This window comes from Egretta garzetta, unplaced genomic scaffold, assembly GCF_000687185.1.
Source record: "Egretta garzetta isolate BGI_Z169 unplaced genomic scaffold, ASM68718v1 scaffold237, whole genome shotgun sequence".
Classification (NCBI taxonomy): Eukaryota; Metazoa; Chordata; class Aves; order Pelecaniformes; family Ardeidae; genus Egretta; species Egretta garzetta.
The window spans coordinates 88,628-112,972 of NW_009260142.1; the positions used below are offsets into that span (position 1 = coordinate 88,628).

Sequence of the window (24,345 nt, forward strand, 5' to 3'; positions counted from 1 at the left end):
TCCGTCCTCGTGACCCCCACCCTTAAGATATTTGTAGGTGTTGATGAGATCCCCTCTCAGCCTTCTCTTCTCCAGGCTGAACAAGCCCAGCTCCCTCAGCCTTTCCTCCTAGGGGAGATGCTCCAGTCCCTATATCATCCTTGTTGCTCTCCTCTCCTGGTTCACCCCCTGTCCTTTGACTCCTCAGCATGGCGGGGGGCTGGGGGGAAGGAGGGGGATGGATATTTATTTGTGTGCCCTTTCCGAGCTCTGGTGAGCATCAGTGCTTATTCTTAGTGCTAACTGGCTCTATTTATTGACCCAAGGTAATTTTTCCTCATTAGTAAAGGCACAAATGCCGCTTGGGCCTTGCGGGAGATCTGCCTCTGTCCCAGGAGCTCCTCTGTGGGAGAGGTGTGATGAGAGGGAGGGAAACTTGGTCCTTGCCTCTGCCAGGAGGGATCGGCTGACGCTGCTCTTCCGGCAGCTCTTTGACCTCTCGTGTAGCAAAAAGTTTTCTATGCTGACACGTGCCTAAAATATAAAGCTCAAAAATCCTTTGACGGTCCCTTTCATTGGAAGGTTTTTCAAAACACTGAGGCTTAACAAGTGCAGGCCCTCCTTAGTTGACACCTATCTATTATCCAAACAACTTTGTTAGTAGACCAAAGCACTGGAGAGGTGTGGTGGCTTGGCAGAAAGACATGCAGTGACTCAACAGCAAAGCCTGGAGACTCCTTGTCCCTGCTTGGAAGAAGAGCCACAAAGCTGGTGAAGGGTCTGGAGCCCCAGGCTTTCTTGCAGGGCAGAAGTTACAAGGCTGTCACAAGGCTGCAATTGCTTTGTCACATCAGATGGATCGACAACCAAAAGCACTTGCCTGCTCCTAAGGCATAAGAGTGATTTTCCACAAAGCAATCACAGGCTTCTAAGAAAGTTATCTACCTATTTCAGTAGAGGAAAAAAAATTTCACTAAAAGATGGGTAGACGAGGTGCTCAGGGACATGGTTTAGTGGTGGGGTGGCAGGGGTAGAGGAATGGTTGGGCTTGATGATCTTAAAGGGCTTTTCCAACCAGAACAATTCTATGATTCTCTGCTTTGTGTTTGGGGCTGGTAGTGGCTGTGCTGGGCTATGTGTGTGAGTTGACCCTCAGAGACTGCTCTGAAAAGATATCTGGAAATAAAATTAGCATTTTTTTTTTTAAATTAGGCTCCAAAGTGCGTTTTTTGCATGTGAAAAAGAGCTTAAAGGGGCAAAAGGTAGCTGACAGCACTAGTGCAGTGTATTAAGGGTCTGTGGTTCAGACCTGCATTGTGCTGTCCTGCAAAATTGCTTTTGTTGCTAACTTTCGTGGGGATTGAGGGGGATATTTAAGTTTTTCCTTCCAGCACTGCTTATCTGAAACATGGCTTGTGTGAGCCTGCGCGGAGTGATCGTCCTCTACAGCGCAAGGAAAACCAGTGCTGTGATGCTGTCAAACTCCCACGGGACCGGTGATTAACAGACGCTTTCTTCTTCTCCTTAGGTCTCATAAACGACCATAAAAACACACACGGGGATGTGCCGCGGCCGCTGCCATCCGCACCACCAAGGTGGAACAACCCCCACCAGCCTACCTTCAGCAGGGGGGGGGCATTTTCGGCCAGGTACCCCCAGCGGGCTTCCAGGGATTTCCAGCTGCGCCAGAGCCACTCCTGGAGGAAAAAATACTCCCTTGTCAACCGGCCGTCGGGATCGACAGGCGACGTTGGAAGCGGTGGAAGTGCCAGCACTTCTTGGGCTTTTGGAAGCCATGGGGACAGCCCGGCACCTGAGCCACCAGAATCGTCCCCGGAGAGACACGTGGACTTAACCACAGATGGTAATATAGTTGTGGGGATCCAGCTGCCGCAGAGGGCTGGCCCGTTCGTAGGTACAAAAGGTTTTGCTGGTGTGGGTTCTTACTGTGAGTTTTCTGGGCTGAAAACAGCGGTTGCTGCTCCAGGTGACAGTAAAACCGTGCAGAAATCTCCGTATGCAAGCCAAAATGAAGAGAGAAGACCCTCTCTATCTGTTTCATTTAGTTCATCTCACCGGTTCGTGAGTTCAGCATACGTGAGTGTGTTGGATAAGCCTAGAACGGTGCATCTGTCCGGTGACGTGGCTGGGAGCTCCCCTGCCTCCTGCGAAAGCACCAGTGAAAGCGCTGTGACGCTGAAATCGGAGCCGCAGCAGCCTTCGGTGTTGCCAGATCGTGAGCCGGCTCGGCACTTGGTACGGAGAAAGGTGGAACCGCCAGCTCCAGGGCAGTTTAGTTGTGAGCAAGGCAGGGATGCTTTCAGAGAGCCGAAGCTCCTTGGAAATGGCGAGACGTGCTCGAGACCTGCTCAGGCTGAGACTTTGGTAGTTGGGATGACTTCAGTGAAGAGCAGGTTTTCCATAGTCCCCAAAGCTGCCGGTCTCCAAAGACCTGCTTCGACAGCCATCTCTAGCAAAGCTCCAAAGTTCAGGAAAACTAATTACACGTGGGTCGCAAACCCTGGTAAATGCTCTCGTGCTGTGAAGAGATGGGTCAGCCCTAGAGCTTCTGAAAGTGCTAAGAAGGTCGCTGGTGGAGCAGACAGAGGTGCTAAACTATCACCAAAAGCAGACTTGGGAGCAAAGCTGAAGAAATCAGGACTGCAGTCCAAACTGGGTGTTTCTCCCAGCAAGTATAAGTGGAAAGCCTCCAGCCTCCAGACCTCGCCCTCCACCTCCAAGTCAGCATTCAGGTGGCGATCTGAGGATCAGAAAAAGCCACCAGCTCCCAACCTCCCTCGAGCTGGTGCTGCCCCACCACCTCCGAGCACTGCTTCTGCTGGTCTCGGCGGGGTGAAGTCCACCTTTGGTGATGCTGCACTGTCCAGTTATAAAGTGAAGAGTCGGACAAAAATCATCAAGAGAAAAGGAAGCTCGGGGTAAGTTGCTGGTCGTCTTTGGAGCGGGTGTCATTGCACTTGTATTTTGTGTCCATTGGCTTCACGTAAGTTGTGGCCATATGTACGAATGAAATACCAACGAGGATTGTTGTATACTGGAAGGTATTTTGCTTTTCTCTTTTATAGCATCATAGAATCTTTTTGGTTGGAAAAGCCCTTTAAGCTCATCAAGCCCAACCGTTCCCCTACCCCTGCCATCCCACCACCAAACCCTGTCCCCTAAGCACCTCGTCTGCCCGGCTTTTAAATACCCCCAGGACTGGGGACTCGACCCCTTCCCTGGGCAGCCCCTTCCAGTGCTTGACAGCCCTTTTGGGGAAGGAGTTGTTCCCAATGTCCACCCTAACCCTGCCCTGGCACAACTTGAGGCCATTTCCTCTCGTCCTACCACCCGTTACTTGGGAAACGACACCAACACCCCCCAGGCTCCCCCCTCCTCTCAGGCAGTTTTAGGGAGTGATGAGGGCTCCCCTCAGCCTCCTCTTCTCCAGGCTGAACACCCCCGGCTCTCCCAGCTGCTCCCCATCACCCTTGGGCTCCAGACCCCTCCCCAGCTCCGCTGCCCTTCTCTGGACACGTTCCAGCAACTCAACATCTTTCCTGTAGTGAGGGGCCCACCCAAACGTGGTGACTTTGTTCTGGGTGGAAACATCCCGCTTTCCAGGGTTGGAAGGACTCAGGTTTTAATGGTTTTAGCAGTCTGTGTAACTCTTGACTTTAACCTTTCAAACAGAGCTGGGTTTTCTTCTCGTCTCCCATCCCTGTTCTCCAAAGACTTTGCCACAGCACTTAGGAGACTCCTCCCTGAGCTGAATAGCAGACGTAATATTCAAAGGGAAGGAAATAGCTGTCTTCCTTTATTGATTTATTTTCAAACTCCCATAACCTTGTTGCGCTGGCGGCTGAGGGAAAGGAGGAAAAGCGGCTTGAATCGTCATACTGTGTCTGGTCTGTGCCTGTAAAGCATTGTGCAGACCTTGGGATGGAGCAGGGATGGGAGGTGAGCTGTGTGTGCTGGGAAGAAGCGATGTCCGTGATGCTTTGCTGGTACTTTCCTCCCTTGGGTGCTCTCCTTTTGTCCTAGTAACTCAGAACGTCCTCCCTGAAGGCTCTTGCTCTTCCCTTCTCCTTGTTGAGTCAGTGACAGATCTGTGGCCGTTGTAGATACCTTAGGAGAGCGCGCTGTGCCAGACCGGCAGATAACTCCTGGGGTCTCGTGAAGCAAGTTCTCCCCGCTGGCTGTGTCTGATAGGGACGGGAGTACAATGGGAAGGTTATAAATGAAACTTGGCGGAAGGAAAAGGTGTGTGGGTCGAGTTATCTGCAAAAGGGGTTTGTGCCTGGGCTGGGAGGCGAGGGGAAACAGATAAGAGATTGGGACCAAACTTTCCCTGAAAGCTGGTGTGTTGTGGAAGTTCTACAAGGGCTTCGTTATGGTGTGCTCCTGGTGGGAAAGCTGTGTTTTGTGCTGTTTTTCTCGGCAGGGCTGGATGTAAGCCCGGGCTGTGCTGCAGGGAAGGGATAAGAGAGATGGGACGAAGGTTGGTGGCACAGCTGTGTGACCACTGAACTCAGAGATACCCTCAGTGTAGTGGATGGGTGGTTTGGCTCCTTTGTGAGTGCAGTAACTCCAAGCCTGAGCTCTTGAAAATTAAGGACTGTGACCTAAATAACGATTCTAAGTGATGCAATGAGCTGGTAGCACGGCACCGATTGAGGATCTGGTGCCTCAGTTCCTGCTTCTGTTTCCCAAATCCTCCACTCAGCATTTCACTGCAGGTTTCCGTCCTTGCCTTACCCTCCCAGTTTGCTGAGGGATGTGTCTTCGGGTGGGTTGTGCTGGGAAGATTATTCTGGAGCAAGGTGCTTGGAGAAGCTGGGGTTGTATTGGATTTTTGGCAGTCAGGGAGATGAGACCCCCCTCGTCTTGCTCAAGGGCAGCATCTTCTCCCCTGCGTCTGCTGAGCAGAAAGCAGAAGGGAATGAGTTGAGTCAGGCTCTCAAATACCTGTACTTTGCCAGAAATTCATCATGCTTGCCTATTTGCTTGCAGTTTTGTGTTCAGTGCTTCTTCTCACCCTCAAGTAGGGGAGCAATGTGGAGCTTGGTGACCCAGCTTCCCTTCTCAGCTCTGGGCAAGGGGACCAAGCACATTTCGGTCACCTCTACGCCCTTCTAACCATGTGGTGTTCCCCTTTGCAGCTCCCCGACAGATAAGAAGAACAGTTCCTCACCCACCACACCTCTGAAAAGTCACTTCCATCTCAGGAAGAAAAACTCCTCGCGGGGGAAACCTTCTGCGATGCTGAAACGCTCCTCGCCCAAGGGCCTGGTGCAGATCACCAAGCACAGGCTCTGCAGGCTGCCGGCCACCAGGATGCAGATCTCCACCAAGGAAGGTAGGAACAGCCATCCCAAGGGGTGACTGACGGTGCTTGCTGACCATGTGCTGGTGAAGCGGTTCCAAAGGGAGGTTCTTGGATTTCAAAATGGGTTACCAGGTCCTCCAGGAGGTGAATCTGCTGTTGTTGGTCCCAGAGCAAACACCGAGGAGCAGAAGTTTGCCTGGAGTAAGACTTTTGCCTTACCCCAGAGCTGTCTTGTGCTTTGACATCTCCAGATGAGGCCATTTTTAAGCTGCTTCTTGCTTTTAATGTGGTTTTGCTGGACTTAGAGGCATCAAATAGGAAGGTGCTCAAGTAAGGAAGAGGATGGTGGAGGCAGTAATACGTTTGTAAGACTAATCTCTCTTCTTGCACCAGGCAAAACCTTGTGCATGTCATGAGATACTGCTCTAGCAACTACAGACCTACCTGTATCCCAGCGCGATGTCTGTGGGCGTCTAGGTTTTGTATGTAATTTGCTTAAAATTGCAGTTGCTGGAGGAATACTGGGTCCTTCGGGTTTGTGAACAGGTAGTTTGCATCCGTGTCCTGCTGCCTTGGGTTGGCAATGGTCAGAGCAGAAATCAGCTGCTTGGGGCTTGGAGAGCTGCACCTATGCAAGCGTGAAACGTTTCCGTGATGTTTCTGGCTCAAAGTTTGGTTCTGCTGTTCAGTGGTGACATTTTCACGGACAAGTGGCTTCACCCCCCTGACGTTCAGTTTTCTCAAACGTATATGATGCAGATTTTGCTTATGTGCTTGCGCTGTGCTTGTTCGCGTGCTGCAGGGTGGCCGATGGCGCTGCGGTAGGCATCGCTTGAGTGGGGAGGGCTGTTCGGGCCACGACATAGCTGCGATCTGTCTCCAAAAGTAAAGCTGTCGAGCCTCTGTTTTCAGGAAGATGCTTCTGTGGTTTCCTGTCCTGCACTTCAACTACCGAGTTTACACGTGTGATTATAGTCATTTTGTGTTCAGCTCTGTGTTGAGATGTTGCTGTGTTTTGACGGATGAAAAGACAAGAATGGGGGCTTGTGGTTCAGGAAAGGGAAAAACTTCTTGGGGGAGGAGAAGAAAAAGATTTTTCTCTTCCTGTCTGTGTTTGAAGAGGGGTTTGGAGGGATGGGGGGGGATGCCGGGAGGAGAATTTGGATCTGGTGCTTTAGGAGATGGGCAGGGGGAATAAGATGTGCGTTTGTGCAGTTGCATTGATGGTCCCAGCATTCAAGAAGTTGCCTGACTTTGGGGCTGAGTCTTGCTCTGTTTAAGGATGTCAGCAAACCCTTTTGTGTCTGGAGAGGTGGGAAGGCTGCACCTGCGGATGCTCCGTGTTGGAAGTTTTTGTGCAGTATGTGAAGGCAGTGTGTATGGTTGGAGGACTCGGTCATACTTGCACTGTGGTTGCTCTTCTGTGATCTCTAAAACCAGAGGTGGCAGATACAGCACTTGGCCAGATCCAGCTGTGATGATGATGTTGGGGGGCCACGAGGCTTTTCCTCTTTGGGTGATGATGTGTAGGGTGGGGAACGCAACCCTTTGGCCTCCCAAGAAATGTCAGCTGCCTGTTCAGGGGTGAATTTAGGACTCAGACCTCTCAAAACCGCTTGATGGGGACCTTTCTCCAGTGTGGCATGTCCAGTACGAGTCATTGAGTAAAGCTTTATGCTGTAAAGTTCCTTTTTAAAAGAACTTGCTATGGCTGCTGAGAACCTGATATGAGCAGGTCTGCTGCGGCTCTGGAGATACAGAGCAATTTGGGGTCACCACAGCATTTTATATAAGAGGAAATCAAGATGCTGCTGGTTACAGGGATTTAAGCTCTTTGGGTGATCCAGGAACAGACCTGGGGTTATACCAGATCCTTGTTCCCTGTGTAGCTCCGTGTTTACACCTGGGTTTGTGCCGAGCAGAGGCCTTGCTGTAGTTTTGCTCAGCTGTGCGTGTTGTCGAGGAGGTCACAGCACTGAAGCCTTGGGAAGGCTCCTAGCACCCATCAAAGCTCGCTTGACGTGGCAAACATCTCTTCTTTTTAGAAGCTGTCAGTAAAAACTTGCACTCAAACCAAAGTGAAGCTTTACATAGGTTAAGAATATACAAAATGGATCAAAATCTTTTGCTCCCCTGGGAGCCTGACTGGCAGCTGCCAAAAGCCCATGTCTTTTGGGAGCATATTCTGAATTCTAGTTCCTTGATTGAAGGGATTGTTCCTGTACTATAAAGATTTTTTATCTTAAACTGAGTAGGGCTGAAAATACGTAGATAGATACGGTTGTGCTCCTGGCTTTGATCAAAATAGGAGTTGGCCAATAAAAAAGCTTGGAGAAAGTAGAAAAAAAAATTGGAAAATAGGTCTGGAAGTGACTTTGGGAGAGCATGTAGTTCATCCCCCTGTCCAAAAGTGGATCAAATTATCAAACCATTTCTGACAGACGCTAGCAAACCTAGCAGGAACAAACCCCAGGCTTGTAAGAGTTTTGAGTTGTCTGTGTTGAAGTGACTTAATGTTATTTTCCAGCTTGGATCTGTGCGCTTCGCAGTCTGAGCTCAGAGATGTGGAAACGAGCATCGTCTTTAAGAAAACTTGGTGACCGTGCCTTGTGGCTTTTTTTCTTTGCAAGCTGCAGTACCTGCTGTAAAAATATGTCTTGATTTGGTTCTTAAAATGACTAAAAGCAAAAGGAACTGTCCTGCCTGTCTTTTCCCCTGTGTATATGGGTGTGTGCACACGTGAGACTGCTCTTCCCCACTTCACAAATGCCACAAACCCTTTTCCCCGTGCCTCGCCGTGCTAGTGGGAGCATGGACACTGATGCCTTAGACGGTGAATTAAAAATGCTTCCCCGCTGTAATTATAAAATGGCTTCTAAATTTCTTTCTTGCTTTCTGCAGTGGAGAGGAATTATAGTCCAGTAGATGAGCCGTTATTTGGACTGGAAAATGGACTGGGATCCATTCACTTGAAGCTCTGGAAGGCCTCCTTGGGCTGCCTTTCTCCTCCCCAGGGAGGAGGGTACAAGGTTGTTTCTGCTGTGTTTGCTCCTGCTTTGTCCAGTCTCTCTGCAGAGCTGAATTAAATACGTTTTTCTGCTAGGAGGCCTTTGTGCAGTTGAGATCTCTCGCTGGGTATATTTTCTGTTGACGTGGTGACTGTGAGAACTTGGCTGCATGTCCCCTTCCTGGAGAGGTTCTCTTAAGATGCGACGCGACGATGTAAGTTCAACAGTTCTTGTCATCTTTTCTCTACCGCGCTTACGGGCTTTCCCTTTGCTGCTGGGACATCAAGTGCTAAATGCTGATCTATATGGGTAGCTGGTTGCTGGTAATCTAACCTCTGTTGTACCATCACCTCGGGGGATCCCAGAGGACTTGGTTTGCTCCTTCCCGTGCCTTTGGCAGCTCTGTGAGGCAGCTGCTGAGCGATGCACGGCTGCTTTGCTTCTCCAGTTAGCAGAGAAATTCAGCAAGAGTCTCGACTGCTTTGAAATAGCAAAATGAACTCTGGCAGGGTTGGTGCTGCTTGCTGGGCATCTGGTTAAGGCTGAAGAGGTGCCTGCCCCACACATTCCTCCTTTTACCTTCCTCTTGGCAGCAGCAGCCTTGCCTGTAGCCTAGAGGCTGAGCGAATAAGTCCAGCGGGTGCTTACCTTCATAAAGCCTGTGGATTTGGTTCTTTTGCTTAAAATTGAGTTTATAGATTTGAATCCTTTACACCTGAAGCCTTTTCTTTGAGAGGGTTCAATCCCAGGCAGTGTATTCGCAGCTTAATGTGTTGAAGTATTCTCATGTTCTGTGTTTCTACAGCTGTTGAATTGTTGCTGGACTGTTCCTAGGACAGTGGGGTACAGAGGTGTTACTGGGAGCCTCTGGGAGCAGACTGGGGCACGAATGGTGCAGTGAGACTGATATTAAGTCTCTGGCTTGATGCTGAAGCAACACCCGTTGCATCTCTTGCTGGGAGCAAACCAGTGACCGTCCTGTGCCACTCGAGTGTTAGTTTGTCCTTGAGTCTGGGTATGCGCAGCCCAGCTAACAAACCAGTTAAAAAGCCGGATGGTTCACGCTGGACCTGTGATCCCACTGGATGGATGCGGTCGTGCTGGAGCCTGGATCCAATGGGTGTTCATGCCTGTGTGGTGAGTGAGCATCCAGCACGCCTGCGTTCCCGGGGAGATCCCACGTTGGACACAAACGGCGTGTGGGTCATTGCTGAGGACGGAAGGACGGCTGGGGAGGAGCGTGCCCTACTGTAGAGGTTTAACCCGGCTGGCAACTCAGCACCACGCAGCCGCTCGCTCACTCCCCCCTCCCTCAGTGGGGTGGGGGAGAGAATCGGAAAGAAAATAAAAGGTTAGAGCCGAGGGCTGAGATAAAGGCAGTTTAATAAGAGAAAATAATAATAATAGTAATAATGAGAATGATAACAGAATATACAGAATATACAAAACGAATGAGGCACAATGCACTTGCTCACCACCCGCCGACCGATGCCCAGCCCGTCCCGAGCCGCGAGCAGTCCCCGAGCCGCGAGCAGTCTCCCCGCGACCGACCGACCGACTAACTCCCCCCGAGCATGACGTTCTATGGTATGGAATAGCCCTTTGGTCAGTTTGGGTTAGCTGTGCTAGCTGTGCTGTACTCCCAGCTCGTTATGCACCTGGCCGAGCAGGAGAAGCTCAAAAAGTCCTTGAGTAGTCTGAGCACTACTTGGCAACAGCTGAAAACATCAGTGTGTTATCAACATCCTTCTGGTACTAAATCCAAACCACAGCACTATGCTAGCTACTATGAAGAAAATTAACTCTATCCCAGCCGAAACCAGGACACCTACTTCATGTATTGCAGCGTGGGTGCAAAAAGCCGGGTCAGCCCCTTCCTTCCCTGCCGACGCGGGCGGTGCTGTGGCACAGCTTTGCTGTTTTCTTGTTTGCCCTGTTAAACAGGCTTTTGGGATACGTGGCAGGAGCTCTGCGGTACATACATGTGGGAAAGGCAGGACCGATGCCTTCGGTGTAACGCAAACGTCTGTCCATCTCCTGACTCGCCACTTCCCTTTTCGGATCCAAATGGATCTGAGGTTTGGTGTCAAATTGGTGTTTCCCGATCGTCTGTATTTGGAGGCGCTTGCCTCTCTGGGAATCGCCGTGTGTTCATGTAAGGATCGGTGATTGTATTGGAGAGAAAATGGGAAGTGGCAGACTGGTAGCAGTTCTCTCAGGATTATTTGGGCTGCTCTCGTGATGAACATTATACCTGCAGCTGCTATCAATGAACTCCAAAACACTCATCTGATTAAGTGGAACATTTAATGACTGCTCAGAAATTGAGGTATGTCCCAAATTGAAGTTGCTCTGATGGGATGGTAGAGTTGGCGAAGCATTTTGAATGCAGTTCCTGGTCTGTTCATCCAGGTATTTTTAACGCAGGGCTTGTGTGTAAGAGGAGCTCAAGTGCTTGACGGAAGCAAAGAGGAATAGAAAGTGTTCTGTTGCTCAGCGGAGCCAAATTAATGTTGGTAAAACAGCCGTTAGATGTTGGACTTCTTGACCACTTAGTACCTAATATTAATGTGCCATTAATATTAAAGCATTCCTTTTTTTTGTTTGTCTTTCTTCCTATTTAACTTCTTAGGCACTTTTTGGAGGGGAGGAGAACTTGGAGATAATGGCTTTGCTGGGAGTTGTGATTCCGCTCGGGTAACACGCCCCTGCTTTGGGCACGGTCTTCCCCTCCTTTGAACTGGCTTCACAACTTCTGCACGGGGTCTGCTTTAGTTAGCACCCCCACCTGCGTATTTCGGCCTCCCGTCTCAATATCAGGCTTCGGATGTACTTTTGTGTATAGAAGTGGCAGGTACGGGCTGTCTCACTTGCCCCTGGTGTAGGCAAGACGGTTTGGATCTGAGTCAGGGATCTGGTACGAGAGGGATAAAAGGCGGCGGTTGCTTCTCTCCTTATCCAGGGAAAAACTGGAGGACCAAGAAGAATCCTCAGGATGTGGAATATGGTCCTCAGGCCACTGTCGTGTAGAAGTAATACAGCACGCTTAAACACAAGCCGAAGTTAACTGTGATTTCTATATTTTTTTTTTCTTCAAACATAGATATATATATTTACTTTTTTCAAATGACTTACCACACTTGGAAGTGTTCTTACAGCCCGAACTTTTAATTCCCCTGTTAACTCTGTGGGAATCACACTGGGGAGGTTGCTGGGTTCTGCCCTCGTATCGCAATCCCTTTTCGGATGCGAGACGCAAGGGGAGGCTGGCTGGTAGTTAAGATTTGGGTGGAGTTTCCACAGATGGCAGTTTCCCCCAACCATCTTTTTTTTTTTTTTTTCCTTTTCCTTTTTTTTTTTTTTGGCATCTGAACCAAAGGATTTGATTCGGAGACTAAATACTGGGCTCCTGCTCTGTCATTTGCCGAGTAACTTTCCTGCCAATAAGGGTATGTTGTAATTACGCTTTCTAAACGGCAAACGTCTATCCTGAATTGGCTTTCTGTTGCTTATTTGTTACAGCAACTGGCCGATATCATCAAATCGTGGTGCGTACGTTGGGACGACACTGCCTTCCTGCAGCGCTTTTTGGCCACGTGTTGTCCGATTAACTTAGGCAGCCTTCATCTGCTTTCTCCCAATGGGAGATTGGGGTTATTCCCGAAAGTCCGGGGGCATGATCTTTTTCTCACCGGTTTTAAGGGAAAATACCAACTTCTAAGTGAGATTTGACTGATCCAGATGCGGTGGCAGAGGGTTGTGCCTGTTCCTCCTGTACTACAAGTCCCGTGCCAGTGGTGCGGATTTGGGAATCCCCCCTCTTTCCCAACAGCCTTTTACTCCCAGCTCTGGCTGGTTGCTTATTTGAAGTCTTGCAGGATGAGGCCCTTCTTCAACTCTTGTTTTTGATGAAAGACAGGTGAGTGCTTGCAGTCGTGAGCCTTTAATCCCCCCTGCGAAAACCAAATGCCATTGCTCCCCTCGGCTGCCGTAGCTCTTCTGCAACGCCGTTGCACTGGTAAACCCTGCTCCGGCATTTCTTCTTCCCCTGGCTTTTTCTGTAGGAGAAACTAGAAGTAAGCACTTAAAATTATGAATTTTTTTTTTTTTTTTTTTAGTATGTCTTTTCATGTCAAAGATGTGGCAGCTCTATGGACGGGGAGCAGCACTGTGCCCGTTTGCTGCGTGTCTGGCACGGGAGCGTCAGCACGCTCCGCCGAGCAGGAGAATTGGGGATTTCGGGGAGTCTCTCATGCCACCCTTCCTTCCCCACAGCCCTGCAGAGGGCACTCGTGCCCCTCGCATCTCCCCGGTCCACCTTTTTCTGGTTATTGATGGCCTAATTTCGTCTTTATGTGAAAGAAAGCAGATATCAAGTAATTTGCAGCAATAACCTGCTAATGCTGGGCCAGTATCAAAACTCCCATGTTCATTTCAAGTGGCAGATAAAACACTAATATATAATTATCCTTGCAAATTGGATTGTTTTAAATAACCAAAAGGCTATGGCCAGGAGAAAACTATCCCATTTCCCTTGAGTTACTATTGCAGTGTAATTGCTGCGTTCAATCAATTTCCTTGGCATTAGAAATTCCATCACAATCAACATTAAGCTTTATTCATTGTGATGGCTAAGAGCCGGGCCATTTCTCCTCTTTTCCTTAACTGGCAAAATTAATCAGGGAAAAGATTTTAAACATTTACCCGTGCGAAAGAGGTCAGCTCTGCCACTATATTGCTCAGCAGATAAGGGGGCTAATAAAAAGAAAATTGAATTACTAATGATCGCCAGGAACAGAGTATATAAAACCTGGCAATCGCCCGGTTCAGGAAAAAGGAGAATCAATTTTCTTCGGACAAGGTGCGCTCATTTTTTATTTTGGCGCATATTATCAGCAATTTAATTTGAAAGCGCATAAACAGGAGGAAACAGTTAGAAAATAATGAGCCTGAAGGTGTAAAATGCTGCAGGATATATGCTGTACACAATTTATTTGGCACAACAGATAATCACTTTAATTGAATTCAAAACTGCATTGTTCAGCAGCAGTGCGGGCTGCCCGCCTCGCCCGGGGGGGATTACAGAATATTACAAAGATGCCAGCAAGAGGCTTCGCGGTGTCTTTTCCCCTCTGTAATGTCCCCTTCCAGGCAGGACTTCTCAGCCGGGTGCCCGGGATTGCTTAGGCACAGTCACAGCTGGCTGACAGCAGAAGATGGAGAAAAGTGAGAGGCGGATTTCTCTAGGGATTTCTCTAGGGACCCTTGCTTCTTGTATCGCTACGTATATCTGTTTCTTAAATAATTTGGGGTTTTCCTGGGTTTGATGCTTTAACGCAAGATCATCGCGTTAAGCGTGCAGCGCAGAAACCCGTCGGCATGAACTTATTTCGCTGTGTCCCAGCTGAACCTCCCAAGTTAAGAGCCTCGCTCCCTCCTCCTGCTTGTAGCCATCTCCTGGTCTGCCTATTAAACTCGTTTTTGAAGCGGGAGCTTTTGGATGACGCCTGGGAGAGGTGGGTGGCGGGAGAGATGCTTTTGCCGCTGGCGGTCAACGCGGTTGCCACGCGAGGAGCTGCGCGGTGAGGGATGTCTCTCCGCCTGCGCCGCGGAGGTTCATCCTTCTAATATCTTTTGTTCTTTGGGTTTGGCGAGCAGAGCGGAGTCGTGCCGGGGTGGGAATAACGCCGTTACTCAGCGCTTTGCCTGTTCAGAGTGCTTTGCAGGCGTTAACTAAGGAAACGGGGGCACGGGAAGGGCTGCGTTACCGTCTGACTGTACACGTGCCATGGCAAGAGAAGCCAAATAGATGGGGAACTGCAGCAACGACCAGGCCGTGGCCTTGCAAATCCATGGCCAGAGCAAGAGTAAATGTTGAGCTTATCCTTTGTGGCATCCGCTACATGCACAGCTAAGAGGCTTGTGTTTTCCCCCTTGAAAATATTCCTTTCCTGCTTATCTTTGCCTTTCTCATGCTCCAGACGGAGATAAGACAGCGGGTCCGTGTTACCAGCTTCCTGCTTGTCCTCTCTTGCCACCACCAGCACTGAAGCTGGCTTCCCTGAACGTGCTGAATCGAAGGAAATCCTGTTTGTACTTGCTTCTTTCCAGAGAGAAATTCCATCGGGATTCGTAAGACCCGCTGCACCCCTGCCATCTGCAGAAGAGTCTCTACAACTCTTTAATTTCAGTCGGAGTGACGGTCCCCTTCCAAAACCAATCCCTAAACCCTAATTTTGCTTTCTGCTTGCCCAATAACGTGAGCCGTGTGGCACGAGGGCGTTGGGACGGGCGAGGGACGCTGGCTCGGAAAAAGGCTGGCGGCAGAAGTGGAAGGAGCTAGTTTGCATTGCTCGTGCCCAGGCGAGTGCAGAAAGTAAACGGGGCGTAAATGGTGAGCAGTAAGTTATGGCTGGGATCTGAATGCTCAGCTGCTGTTAATTTTATTGACACTGGGTGTTTGTATCCCTCTGGCAGCTTTGAAAATCTCAGCAATGGATTTTATACCCTCTCCTATTTTTTTATTTTTTTTTTCCTTACAAAGTGAAGGCCAATCAGTAAATATTTCTAATTTCTATGCCTGTTGGGGCACTGTGGTTCGGGTTTCATGGTTTGGTTTTTTTCTTTTTTAAGTTGTATTCTTTGCTTCATATTTTTTTTTCTTTTCAGTGAGTTGCACACGGTGTTGCTGCTGTTTGGGAGGTGACATCTCGGATCACGTTACATACGAGTTAAGCTGGTGCGACGTCTCTGTTACGTCTTATTAGAAGGAGTCGGAGGCGGCGATCCCTGCCCTCAAAGGAAGCCCTTGTATCATGCACCGCACTGCTCAGGACCCCTTGGAGTTTGTTGGGTCTTTTCTCCTCCATCGTTAGCCCCGTCGCCCTGAGCGGGTCCTTCCTAGCTTATCCGAACCCTTTGCAGGTTGGCCGCTCGAGGCCAGCAAGGCTAATGCCATGACGCTCTCATACGTAGGTTTGACCTTGTCCATAAATCATTACGTTGCCAGGTCTCTCTTCTCGCTTTCGCTGGCTTGTCCTTGGGAGCCAGGGGTGGAGTGTGGCTGGCAAAGTGGCTGCTCGCTCCTTCGCAGTAATTGGGAAAAGTTCACGTACTTGGCTTTTTGCCGGCACCAGTTACGTCAGTGTTCGTAAGTAACGGTTTTGGGTTTCTGGCTTTACTTGGCATTTACAGGTGACTTGTCCCAGGCTGCAAGAGGAGCTGCAGGCAGCCAGCAGCAGGGATTCTGTTTTCAGAGCCCTCTTTTAAAAATAACAGGCTGCTTTAAGCGAGGGAAGTCAGCCTTGCTAAATGAGGAGGTGTCACCATGTAGACAGCCCTCTCCCCAGCGCTCAGCTCGAGTGTTCCAGCGTTTGGATTTGGGGTCAAGTAAAACAGTGACTGCATTTGGGGGAACATCCAGGGCTGAAACGCCTGGGAGACGTGATCTGAAGGTGATCGTCTGCCTCTAAATAAAGATGAGTGTGGGTGCGAGACCTGTGAATAGACCTCTGCCAGGGGTAAAGGTCTGGACCAAGTGATGAGGGTCCGGAGAGCAGCAGACGATGCTTTATAAAACCACTCTGCTCTTCACCTAGAGTTGCTTTTAATTATTCTTCGTTTCTGTGTCCGCTCTTTCTCCCTTTTCTTGCGGAATTCAAACCATGTGCTCAATTTAATGTTGGAAATCGCCTCTCACAGAATCATAGAATCATGGAATCACTGAGGTTGGAAAAGCCCTTTAAGATCATCAAGCCCAACCGTTCCCCTAACCCTGCCATCCCACCACTAGACCCTGTCCCTAAGCACCTCATCTGCCCGGCTTTTAAATCCCCCCCAGGGACGGGGACTCAACCTGTCTGCCCTATTTCAGAGGCTCTCCTGTACCCATGTGCAGTGCCAGCTACCATTTGATTGTGAAATTCTGTTAGTAGCAAGCAGCTCTTTGGGGAATAGTATATTTGTATGCTAGTAGGAAAAATATTTGGCTTTGGGGACATCCTTCCGTTGGCCATGACCCTTGATATTTTCAAGTCCGTGGGGGGCTTTTCTAAGAATTCAAACCTGGCAGGGATGGTGCGGTGCAGAACAAAAATAGAAAAAAAGAAAAAAGAAAAGAAGGGAGGAAAAAAAATAGAAAACAGAGCAGTAGGTTGTAGTACAGCGGTGCGTGCTTCTCGCTCGTCCTCCTGGGGCTTGCGTTGTGCCAATTCTCGACGAGCACCCGTAACCTGTTCCTCCAAGTAGCACATCCTCAGCTCAGGGCAGCGGGGTGTAATTTCGGTCACCGGTGCTTGCTTGTTGAATGCTGGATGTCTCTCCTCCCTGTTATTTTTACGGTGAAGCCAGTATTCATTGCTGGAAGGGCAGCGAGTTGATAGAAAGAGTCTGTATTTATAGCTTGTGCTCTTCTTGAGAGGCTGGATGCTGTTGTGCTGACTTTACCAAGGCACAGTGTGTGATTTCCCTGCTGTTCGGGATATTTTTTTGTTCAGAGGGGTTGAAAACTGCAACCCTTGCTTGCAATTCTGAGCCGGGTTAGTCCCTCGCTTGCGCTCGCGTGAACGGGGTTCGTCTTTGCGTGGACGCTCAGGCTGCGTACTGAAGCTTTTAAACCAATTTTCAACCTGCTTGCCTCTCCCCGCTGCTCTGAACTGCGCTGGATTTCCGTGCTGCTGCTTCTTATCCCCTTGGTTGTCTTTCCTTGGGCTCTTAAAGTAAAAATAAGTTCAAGAAAAGCGGGCATTTAAGGCACTTAAAGGAAATATGAATGCCTCTGTAACCTGAAGCTTGACAGCGAGTCTCTCTTTTCCTTTTTTGTTTCCTCCTTTTGCCATTTTCTTTCACCTAATACCCAAACGGACTGAAGGTATCCCCGGCACAGTCACAGTTGAAATTACTGATGTTTCCCATGCTGTGAAGTGATGCCTGCGCGGGCGATCGGCATATCCTCCGCGGCGCTGTCAGGACTCCCCAAATCCCGCCCCAGCAGATGCTTGACTCCCTGTAAAACCTGGGTAGGTTTCTCTGTTCTGCTTTCTGCTTCCTGTTCTTCTCCAAATCCCCATTTACAAATCTTTTTCTTTTTTAATTTTATTTTATTATTTTCTTTTGCAAACACTTCCCTCTTGATTTTCCTAGTAACAACTCATAATCTTCGTACGGCAATTCCTCTCTCTTGCTGCTGAGCTGAGTTAGAAGCCGTTCATTTGAGGACTTGCCTGTTCGTTTTGCGTGCTCTATAAAGGGATATAAATGAGTAATACCCCTCAGAATATGTAACAGATGTATAAGTGCACCTGGGGTAAGTGCTTTGTGGACTCGACAACATCTCACGAGTCCTACAAAACTGTGCTGGTGCAGCAGCTTTTGCAGTTTCAAGTTTCTGCTGTAGTCTCAGGGATGGGGAAACGCGTTTACTTCAGTTGTCAACGGGTATTTTGCTATTGCCCTCGGGATATTTGAGTTCGAGGAACGTTTCATCCTCCCTTATGCCTCTGTATAATCCAGACGCGTGCGGTTTTCGGCAGACTTCTATTTTGGATCGTGCTCGGGGTTGTTTTGAATAGTATCAAGGAAGGGTGTTGTGTGGGTGTACCGACACAGCTGGTGAACTGTGGGTCCAGATCTGTTCTCAAAACTGATCCTATGTGTTATTAGCCCTTAAGCCTGCCCTTGGGGGCTCTCCGGTGGAAAAGGGCATGAACATACTTGGAGCTTTAGCATGGGCTATTAACTCCTGCGTCGGTCATGATGGCGAAGAACGTGCTGTTGCTCATGCACCGGCAAATGTCCTGGGACATCTTGTCCTTGAGTGGGACAGAGGGTGCCTGAGAAGTGTCTGCGTGTGGGTGGGATGTGCCGTACAACTTTGGTTTTCCTTGAAGAACCTTCCCAAAACAGGTCTTGCGAGGCCCTTGGGGTAAAACAAACAAGCTAGTGTGTATTGGTACCCCATTTGTAGCCTGGGTAAAAATCAAAGAGGTCTCTTGGAAAAAAAAAAATAAAAAAAAAAAATCAGTAACTGCTGAGCTTATTGAAAGATGCAACACTGCTGTGTAATGAATGGCTTCTGGTTGTAGAAGAGAAACAGCGACGTTTTATGGAGAATCATAGAATCCCAGGTTGGAGGGGACCTCAGTGATCACCTGGTCCAACCTTTCTACGCAAGAGCACATTCTAGACAAGATGTCCCAGCACCCTGTCCAGCTGAGTCTTGAAAGTGTCCAACCTGTCGGAGTCAACCACATCCGTGGGGAGATTATTCCAATGGTTGACTCTTCTCATGGTGAAAAATTTCCCTCTCACATTCAGTCAGAATCTTCTCAGGATTAACTTGTACCCATTACCCTTTGTCTTTTCCATGTGACTCCCTGTGACAAGGGAGTCTCCATCTTCCTTGTAGCCACCCCTTAAGTACTGGTACGTGGTGATGAGATCCCCTCTGAGCCTCCTTTGCACAAGGCTGAACAAACCCAGCTCTCTCATCCCATCCTCATACAGCTGAGAGAGGCTTCCCAGTCCTTGGATCCCCTTGGTGGCCCTTCTCTGGGCCCGCTCCAGCCTGTCCAGCCTGTTTTTTGTATAGCAGGGACCAGAACTGTATGCAGGATTCCAAGTGTGGCCTGAAGTAAGGGAAGGTCCAGCTCAGGAACCGTGTTGAGAAGGTCCAGTGTGGTGCCAGCTATAGCGCACGCTCTGGTGCATCTCCCAGTAGCCTCAACTTTGAGTGTTATGGGGTGACAAGGACACGTTTGTGTCAAAGGGCCCAGATAGAACAGCTTCAAATCAACTTTTTGAAAAAAAAAAAAAGATGCTCTCTTCTTTTGAAGATGATGTTTGAAGATGAGACCAACCTCTTGCCCAGATAGTGTTTTTTTTCTTGGCTGGGTCATGGTGATTGGGTTGATTGGTGAGCTTAATCTAGCGCTGATGACTTTGAAATGGTTTCCTTGCCAGGCGGTTGTTTGCTTGGTTATTAGGAAAGCAAGGTGCTCAGCATGGAAGTATCCGTTATCAACGAGAAAAATCGAAAGGGGATTTGATCGGGTGAAACAAGTTCATCAGAGACACCACTCTCTGTAGATATATACGCCTGGATGTGTTTTTAAAATAAGATTTACTCTACTATCTCAACATTAACTGGGGCATTTTACAGTGCTCCCCTTCTGTGAGCTTCCGTGATCCATCATTTCCCTGCTAGCACACTGGAGTGGCTGTTAGATTTTACTACACCAAACACTGTAAAAGGGCATTAGAGCAGTTAAATCTGGAGTCTTGCTTTCATAAGGAAAAAGAAAATGCTGAATTAGGCAACGGAAAAGGCAACCGCAGCGATCCTTTAATCTTGCATAAATTATCAGAAGAGTCAGAGGCTAGCAATTTTATGTATTGTTATGGCTCTGCTAATTAATTATTCCAGAATAATCGATGTTTAGAAGAACCAAAGTTTGGTCCTTTTCTGTCTTCATGGAATCATAGAATGTTTTGGGTTGGAAGGGACCCCTAGAGGTCACCCAGCCCAACCCCCCTGCAGGAGCAGGGACACCTTGAACCACATCAGGTTGCTCACAGCCCCGGCCAACCTGGCCTGGAATGTTCCCAGGGATGGGGCCTCCACCCCCTCTCGGGGCAACCCCTGCCAGGGTTTCACCACCCTCACTGCAAAGAATTTCTTCCTTAGATCCAGTCTAAACCTCCCCTGCTTCAGTTTAAAGCCATCCCCCCTTGTCCTGTCCCAGCTGGCCCTGCTAAAAAGCTTGTCCCCCCCTTTCCTCTGGGCCCCCTTGAAGCCCTGACCGGCCGCACTCAGCTCTGCCCGCAGCCTTCTCTTCTCCAGGCTGAACACCCCCAACTCTCCCAGCCTGGCCTCAGAGCAGAGGGGCTCCAGCCCTCGGATCATTTTAGTAGCCCTCCTCTGGCCCCACTCCAACAGGTCCATGTCCTCCTGGTGCTGAGGGCTCCCGAGCTGGACGCAGGGCTCCAGGGGAGGTCTCCCCAGAGCAGAGCAGAGGGGCAGAATCCCCTCCCTCGCCCTGCTGGCCACGCTTCTCTTGATGAAGCCCAGGGTAGGGTTGGCCGCCTTCTTAATGGACTACGGTATTTACTTTCAGTTTGGCAGCTGTATTTTTATTTTGTTTTTCTGATGTGGCAATGCTTTAATTTTACCCCCCGACCATGGCGTTAATGGATTAGCTCTTCTAAAAACGTACAGTCTAAATGAGAACCAAACGGGGAAATAGCGCTCCACAAATTGCCAGTGGGTCTAACTCGCAGCCTTGGCTTTGGAGCGAGGCATTCCCGATATCGCGGGAAAGTTGAGTCTCCACCAGGAATATCTGAAGGGTGAGGTGCTCTAAAGAAGCAGAGGAATTATTTAAGAGGCTGTAAAATGCTCTACAAATTGAGATGAAATGGTCAGCGCGCTGGGAAGATCTGTGCAACTGGAACAAATAAGTTGGGGTTTTATATTTTTTTTTGAAGTAGATGCTGAAATTCTTGCTCCGTTGAAATTGTCTGGGCTTAAACTTTTACCCTTGTGCTTCATGGTATAGATATAGTTTAAACCCTGGCGTTTGCTCTGGCTCGTGTACTGGGGCTAGAGTAACGCCGTGTCACAGGTTTGTATTGCTGTGGATCTAGGTAGATATAAATATGTATAGATATATAGGGAAGTGAGCGGGGGAATCTGGTAAACTGCGTTACGTTAACGTTGCTATGTTAACATTCTGTTAATCTGACAGAACTCGTGACGTTTATTCAATTTCTGAGTTAGGGATCAAACTAAAGACGAAGCCCACTTATGGAAAATTGAAGTATAAACCTTTCAGAAGTGGAATGGCGGGACTTGTTGTCATGTAAATAATTTCTTGACAGTCAGATGGTTTTCCTAATGTCACGCTTTGTAAAGGGTAAGTAGAAAATCACAAGACAAGAAGAGGTCTCTGCCAGCTCATAAAAAAAACCCCAGGTTTGCCCTTTTAGTGTGCTTTTTTCATGTGCTTAAAATAAAATCTTTGTGCTTTGGCATGGCCTGCGTCATTCAGGAGGGACCCCCTTGCAGAAGGATGATGCTGACCATCTCGGAGCACTTCCCTGCCTCATCCTCTTATCAGAAAGAGGAGGGAGACAGCTGGGGGAGGCCTTGAAAAGAAAAGTGCAGATTAGAGGGGATGGTCAGGTCTGTTACAGCTGAGATGTAATTAAATGAAAGGAGGTCATAGCAAGGTGGGGGTCGGGCTCTGCTCCCAGGGAAGGGGCGATGGGACGAGGGCAAACAGCCTCAAGTTGTGCCAGGGCAGGGTGAGGTTGGGCATGGGGAACAATTCCTTCCCCTTGGGGCTGTCAGGGGCTGGAAGGGGCTGCCCAGGGAAGGGGTCGAGTCCCCAGCCCGGGGGGGATTTAACAGCCGGGCAGCCGTGGCGCTTGGGGACAGGGTTTGGGGGTGGGATGGCAGGGGTAGGGGAACGTTTGGGCTGGGGGAGCTTAAAGGGCTTTGCCAACCTAAGCAATTCTATGATTCCATGATTTAAATATTTAGTACTTAAATCATGTCTGCTTTTTGCCTAGTGATAGTGAAGTCAGGACACTTGCTTTGGGAAGGTATATTGAAAAAAGTAAGCACTTTGCTGTGTGTTGTCAATGTAGGGAGCAGCCGAGCCTGCGGCTTGTCTCAATCCTAGTTTCTAGACTTGGCAAGTTGTTATCAGCTTCATGCTCTGTTCTGAATATTCTCTTTGATAGAAAGCGAGTCCCTTCCTGTGATGGAACTGCAGAGAGCTGCGCTGCAGCGTGTTCGTCTCTTTCTGGAGAGTTTGGATTCGTTGTTTGCAAAGGACTTCAGATCCCAATAAATTCAGTGCTCTGAAATGGAGTCTATGAAACCTATAAACACTGAAGTCCTGGTGTCCTTGGATAATGTGCACCTGACCCAATGCCCTGGGAGGGAACTGGTTCAGTCGTGGCTTTGCTAAAAAGGGCCTGGGGCTGTGTTGGACCCTAAGCTGGAAGCTCCCCAAGTGTCCCCTCATTACAAATAGAGCAAACTGGATTGGGTGATGATAAGAGGAATGTGTCCAGCAGATTCAGAGATGGTATTAACCCTCTTCATGTCACTGGTGGGGCATTAGTGGTATACAGTGTCTGGTTTGGGGCATCCCGGTTCAAGAAGGATGCGGAGAGATGGTCCAGTGGCAGAGCACCTTGGGATGACCTTGGGTACGCGACCTAATTGGGTGTCTGAAGCACCTCTCATGAGGCCAGGCTGGGAGAGTTGGGGGTGTTCAGCCTGGAGAAGAGAAGGCTGCGGGCAGAGCTGAGTGCGGCCATTCAGTACCTAAAGGGGGCCCATAGGAAAGGTGAGGACAAGCTTTTTAGTAGGGCCAGCTGTGACGGGACAAGGGGGGATGGTTTTAAACTGAAGCAGGGGAGGTTTAGACTGGATCTAAGGAAGAAATTCTTTGCAGTGAGGGTGGTGAAACCCTGGCAGGGGTTGCCCCGAGAGGTGGTTGAGGCCCCATCCCTGGGAACATTCGAGGCCAGGTTGGCCGGGGCTGTGAGCAACCTGATGTGGTTCAAGGTGTCCCTGCTCCCTGCAGGGGGTTGGGCTGGGTGACCTCTAGGGGTCCCTTCCCACCCAAATCATTCTATGATTCTGTGATTCTAAAGTAAGAAGTTGAGGGCGCTGGGCTTATCTCAAGAGGCTGGGGAGTGTCTGCCCTTGGAGGTATTTCAGATCTGGGTCGATGAAGCCATGGCTGCCCTGATCTGGTGTTGGCGATGATCGTGCTTTAAGCAGAGAATTGAGCTGGAGACCTTCAGAGGTCCCACCAACATTTCTGTGATTCTGTGACTTACCTGCTACAGCGCTGAAGTTTTCACTTTAAGCACCAAAATCCCTGTACAGCTTACTAGGTTTTGCAGTGTTTGTGACTGATGCGTCAAGCCAGCTGATAAAACCATCTAATTCATGTCTAGCTGCGAAGAGGTTATCGTCAACAAGACTGGTACAGAACTGCAACAGGGTACTCACTTTGCAGTCACGTCTGCAAGGACTTTAGAAACTACGGAAGTGCCAGAGATGCTGTGCCAAAGCCGTTTTAATCTATCTTTCCTGAAAAGAACGAAAGTAGCTGTAAGATTCTTAGCATTAGGGCTTGATTGAGCATTGTTGATAGAGCAACAAGGATGATAAGGGGACTGGAGCATCTCCCCTAGGAGGAAAGGCTAAGATAGTTGGGCTTGTTCAGCCTGGAGAAGAGAAGGCCGAGAGGGGATCTCATCAACATGTACAAATATCTCAAGGGTGGGTGTCATGAGGACGGAGCCAGACTCTTCTTGGTGGTGCCCAGTGACAGGATAAGGGGGGATGAGCACAAACTGAAGCAGAAGAGGTTTTCAGTTGAACGTGAGGAAGAACTTCTTGACTTTGAGGGTGACCGAGCCCTGGCCCAGGCTGCCCAGGGGGTTTGTGGAGTCTCCTTCTCTGGAGATATTCAAACCCCTCCATGGCCATGTCCTGTGTAATATGCTCTAGGTGAACCTGCTTGAGCAGGAGGATGGGATGAGACGATCTCCGGAGGGCCCTTCCAACCCTTGCCATTCTGTGATTCTGTGATTCTAGAGCACCGTCATAAAAAAAGGAGATTGCTTTTGCGAGTGGTGATGGTACCGTGTTCTCAGATGTGAGGGTAAGGACCAAAGCAGGAGCAAATCCAATGACTTTATTTCACTGCTTCAGAGGACCTTTAATCTAGCTGGCAGGTCTAAGTTAACCCAGTGCTCCCAGACCACAGCAAATGAAGATTTTTTTTTTTTTTTTTTTAATAGACTCAAATTAATCTTACAGTCACAAAACCGAGCATGCCACTTCGCACGATTGCCTCGCAGTAGCCCCGCTGTGGCTAGGGCTCGCTTTATTTTGCATGTGCTGCTGTTCCGTGCCGTTATTCATGCAGCGCCAAGGCTGTAAATTACCCTTTACAGTCAGGAGAACGTGCCAACCGATTAATATAACCGGTGTCCTGAAGA

At 49.1% G+C, this 24,345-nt stretch overlaps 1 protein-coding gene across 1 annotated transcript in view; it reads left to right on the top strand.

Annotated features, from left to right (window-relative positions):
* ZC3H3 (zinc finger CCCH-type containing 3) overlaps positions 1-24,345 on the top strand; it is a 215,355-nt gene that overhangs the window by 12,679 nt on the left and 178,331 nt on the right. Inside the window, exons 2-4 of the mRNA XM_035897115.1 lie at positions 1,508-1,843; positions 1,952-2,918; positions 5,142-5,338. Coding sequence (XP_035753008.1) covers positions 1,508-1,843; positions 1,952-2,918; positions 5,142-5,338 — 1,500 coding nt within the window. The remainder of the gene's footprint in view (positions 1-1,507; positions 1,844-1,951; positions 2,919-5,141; positions 5,339-24,345) is intronic.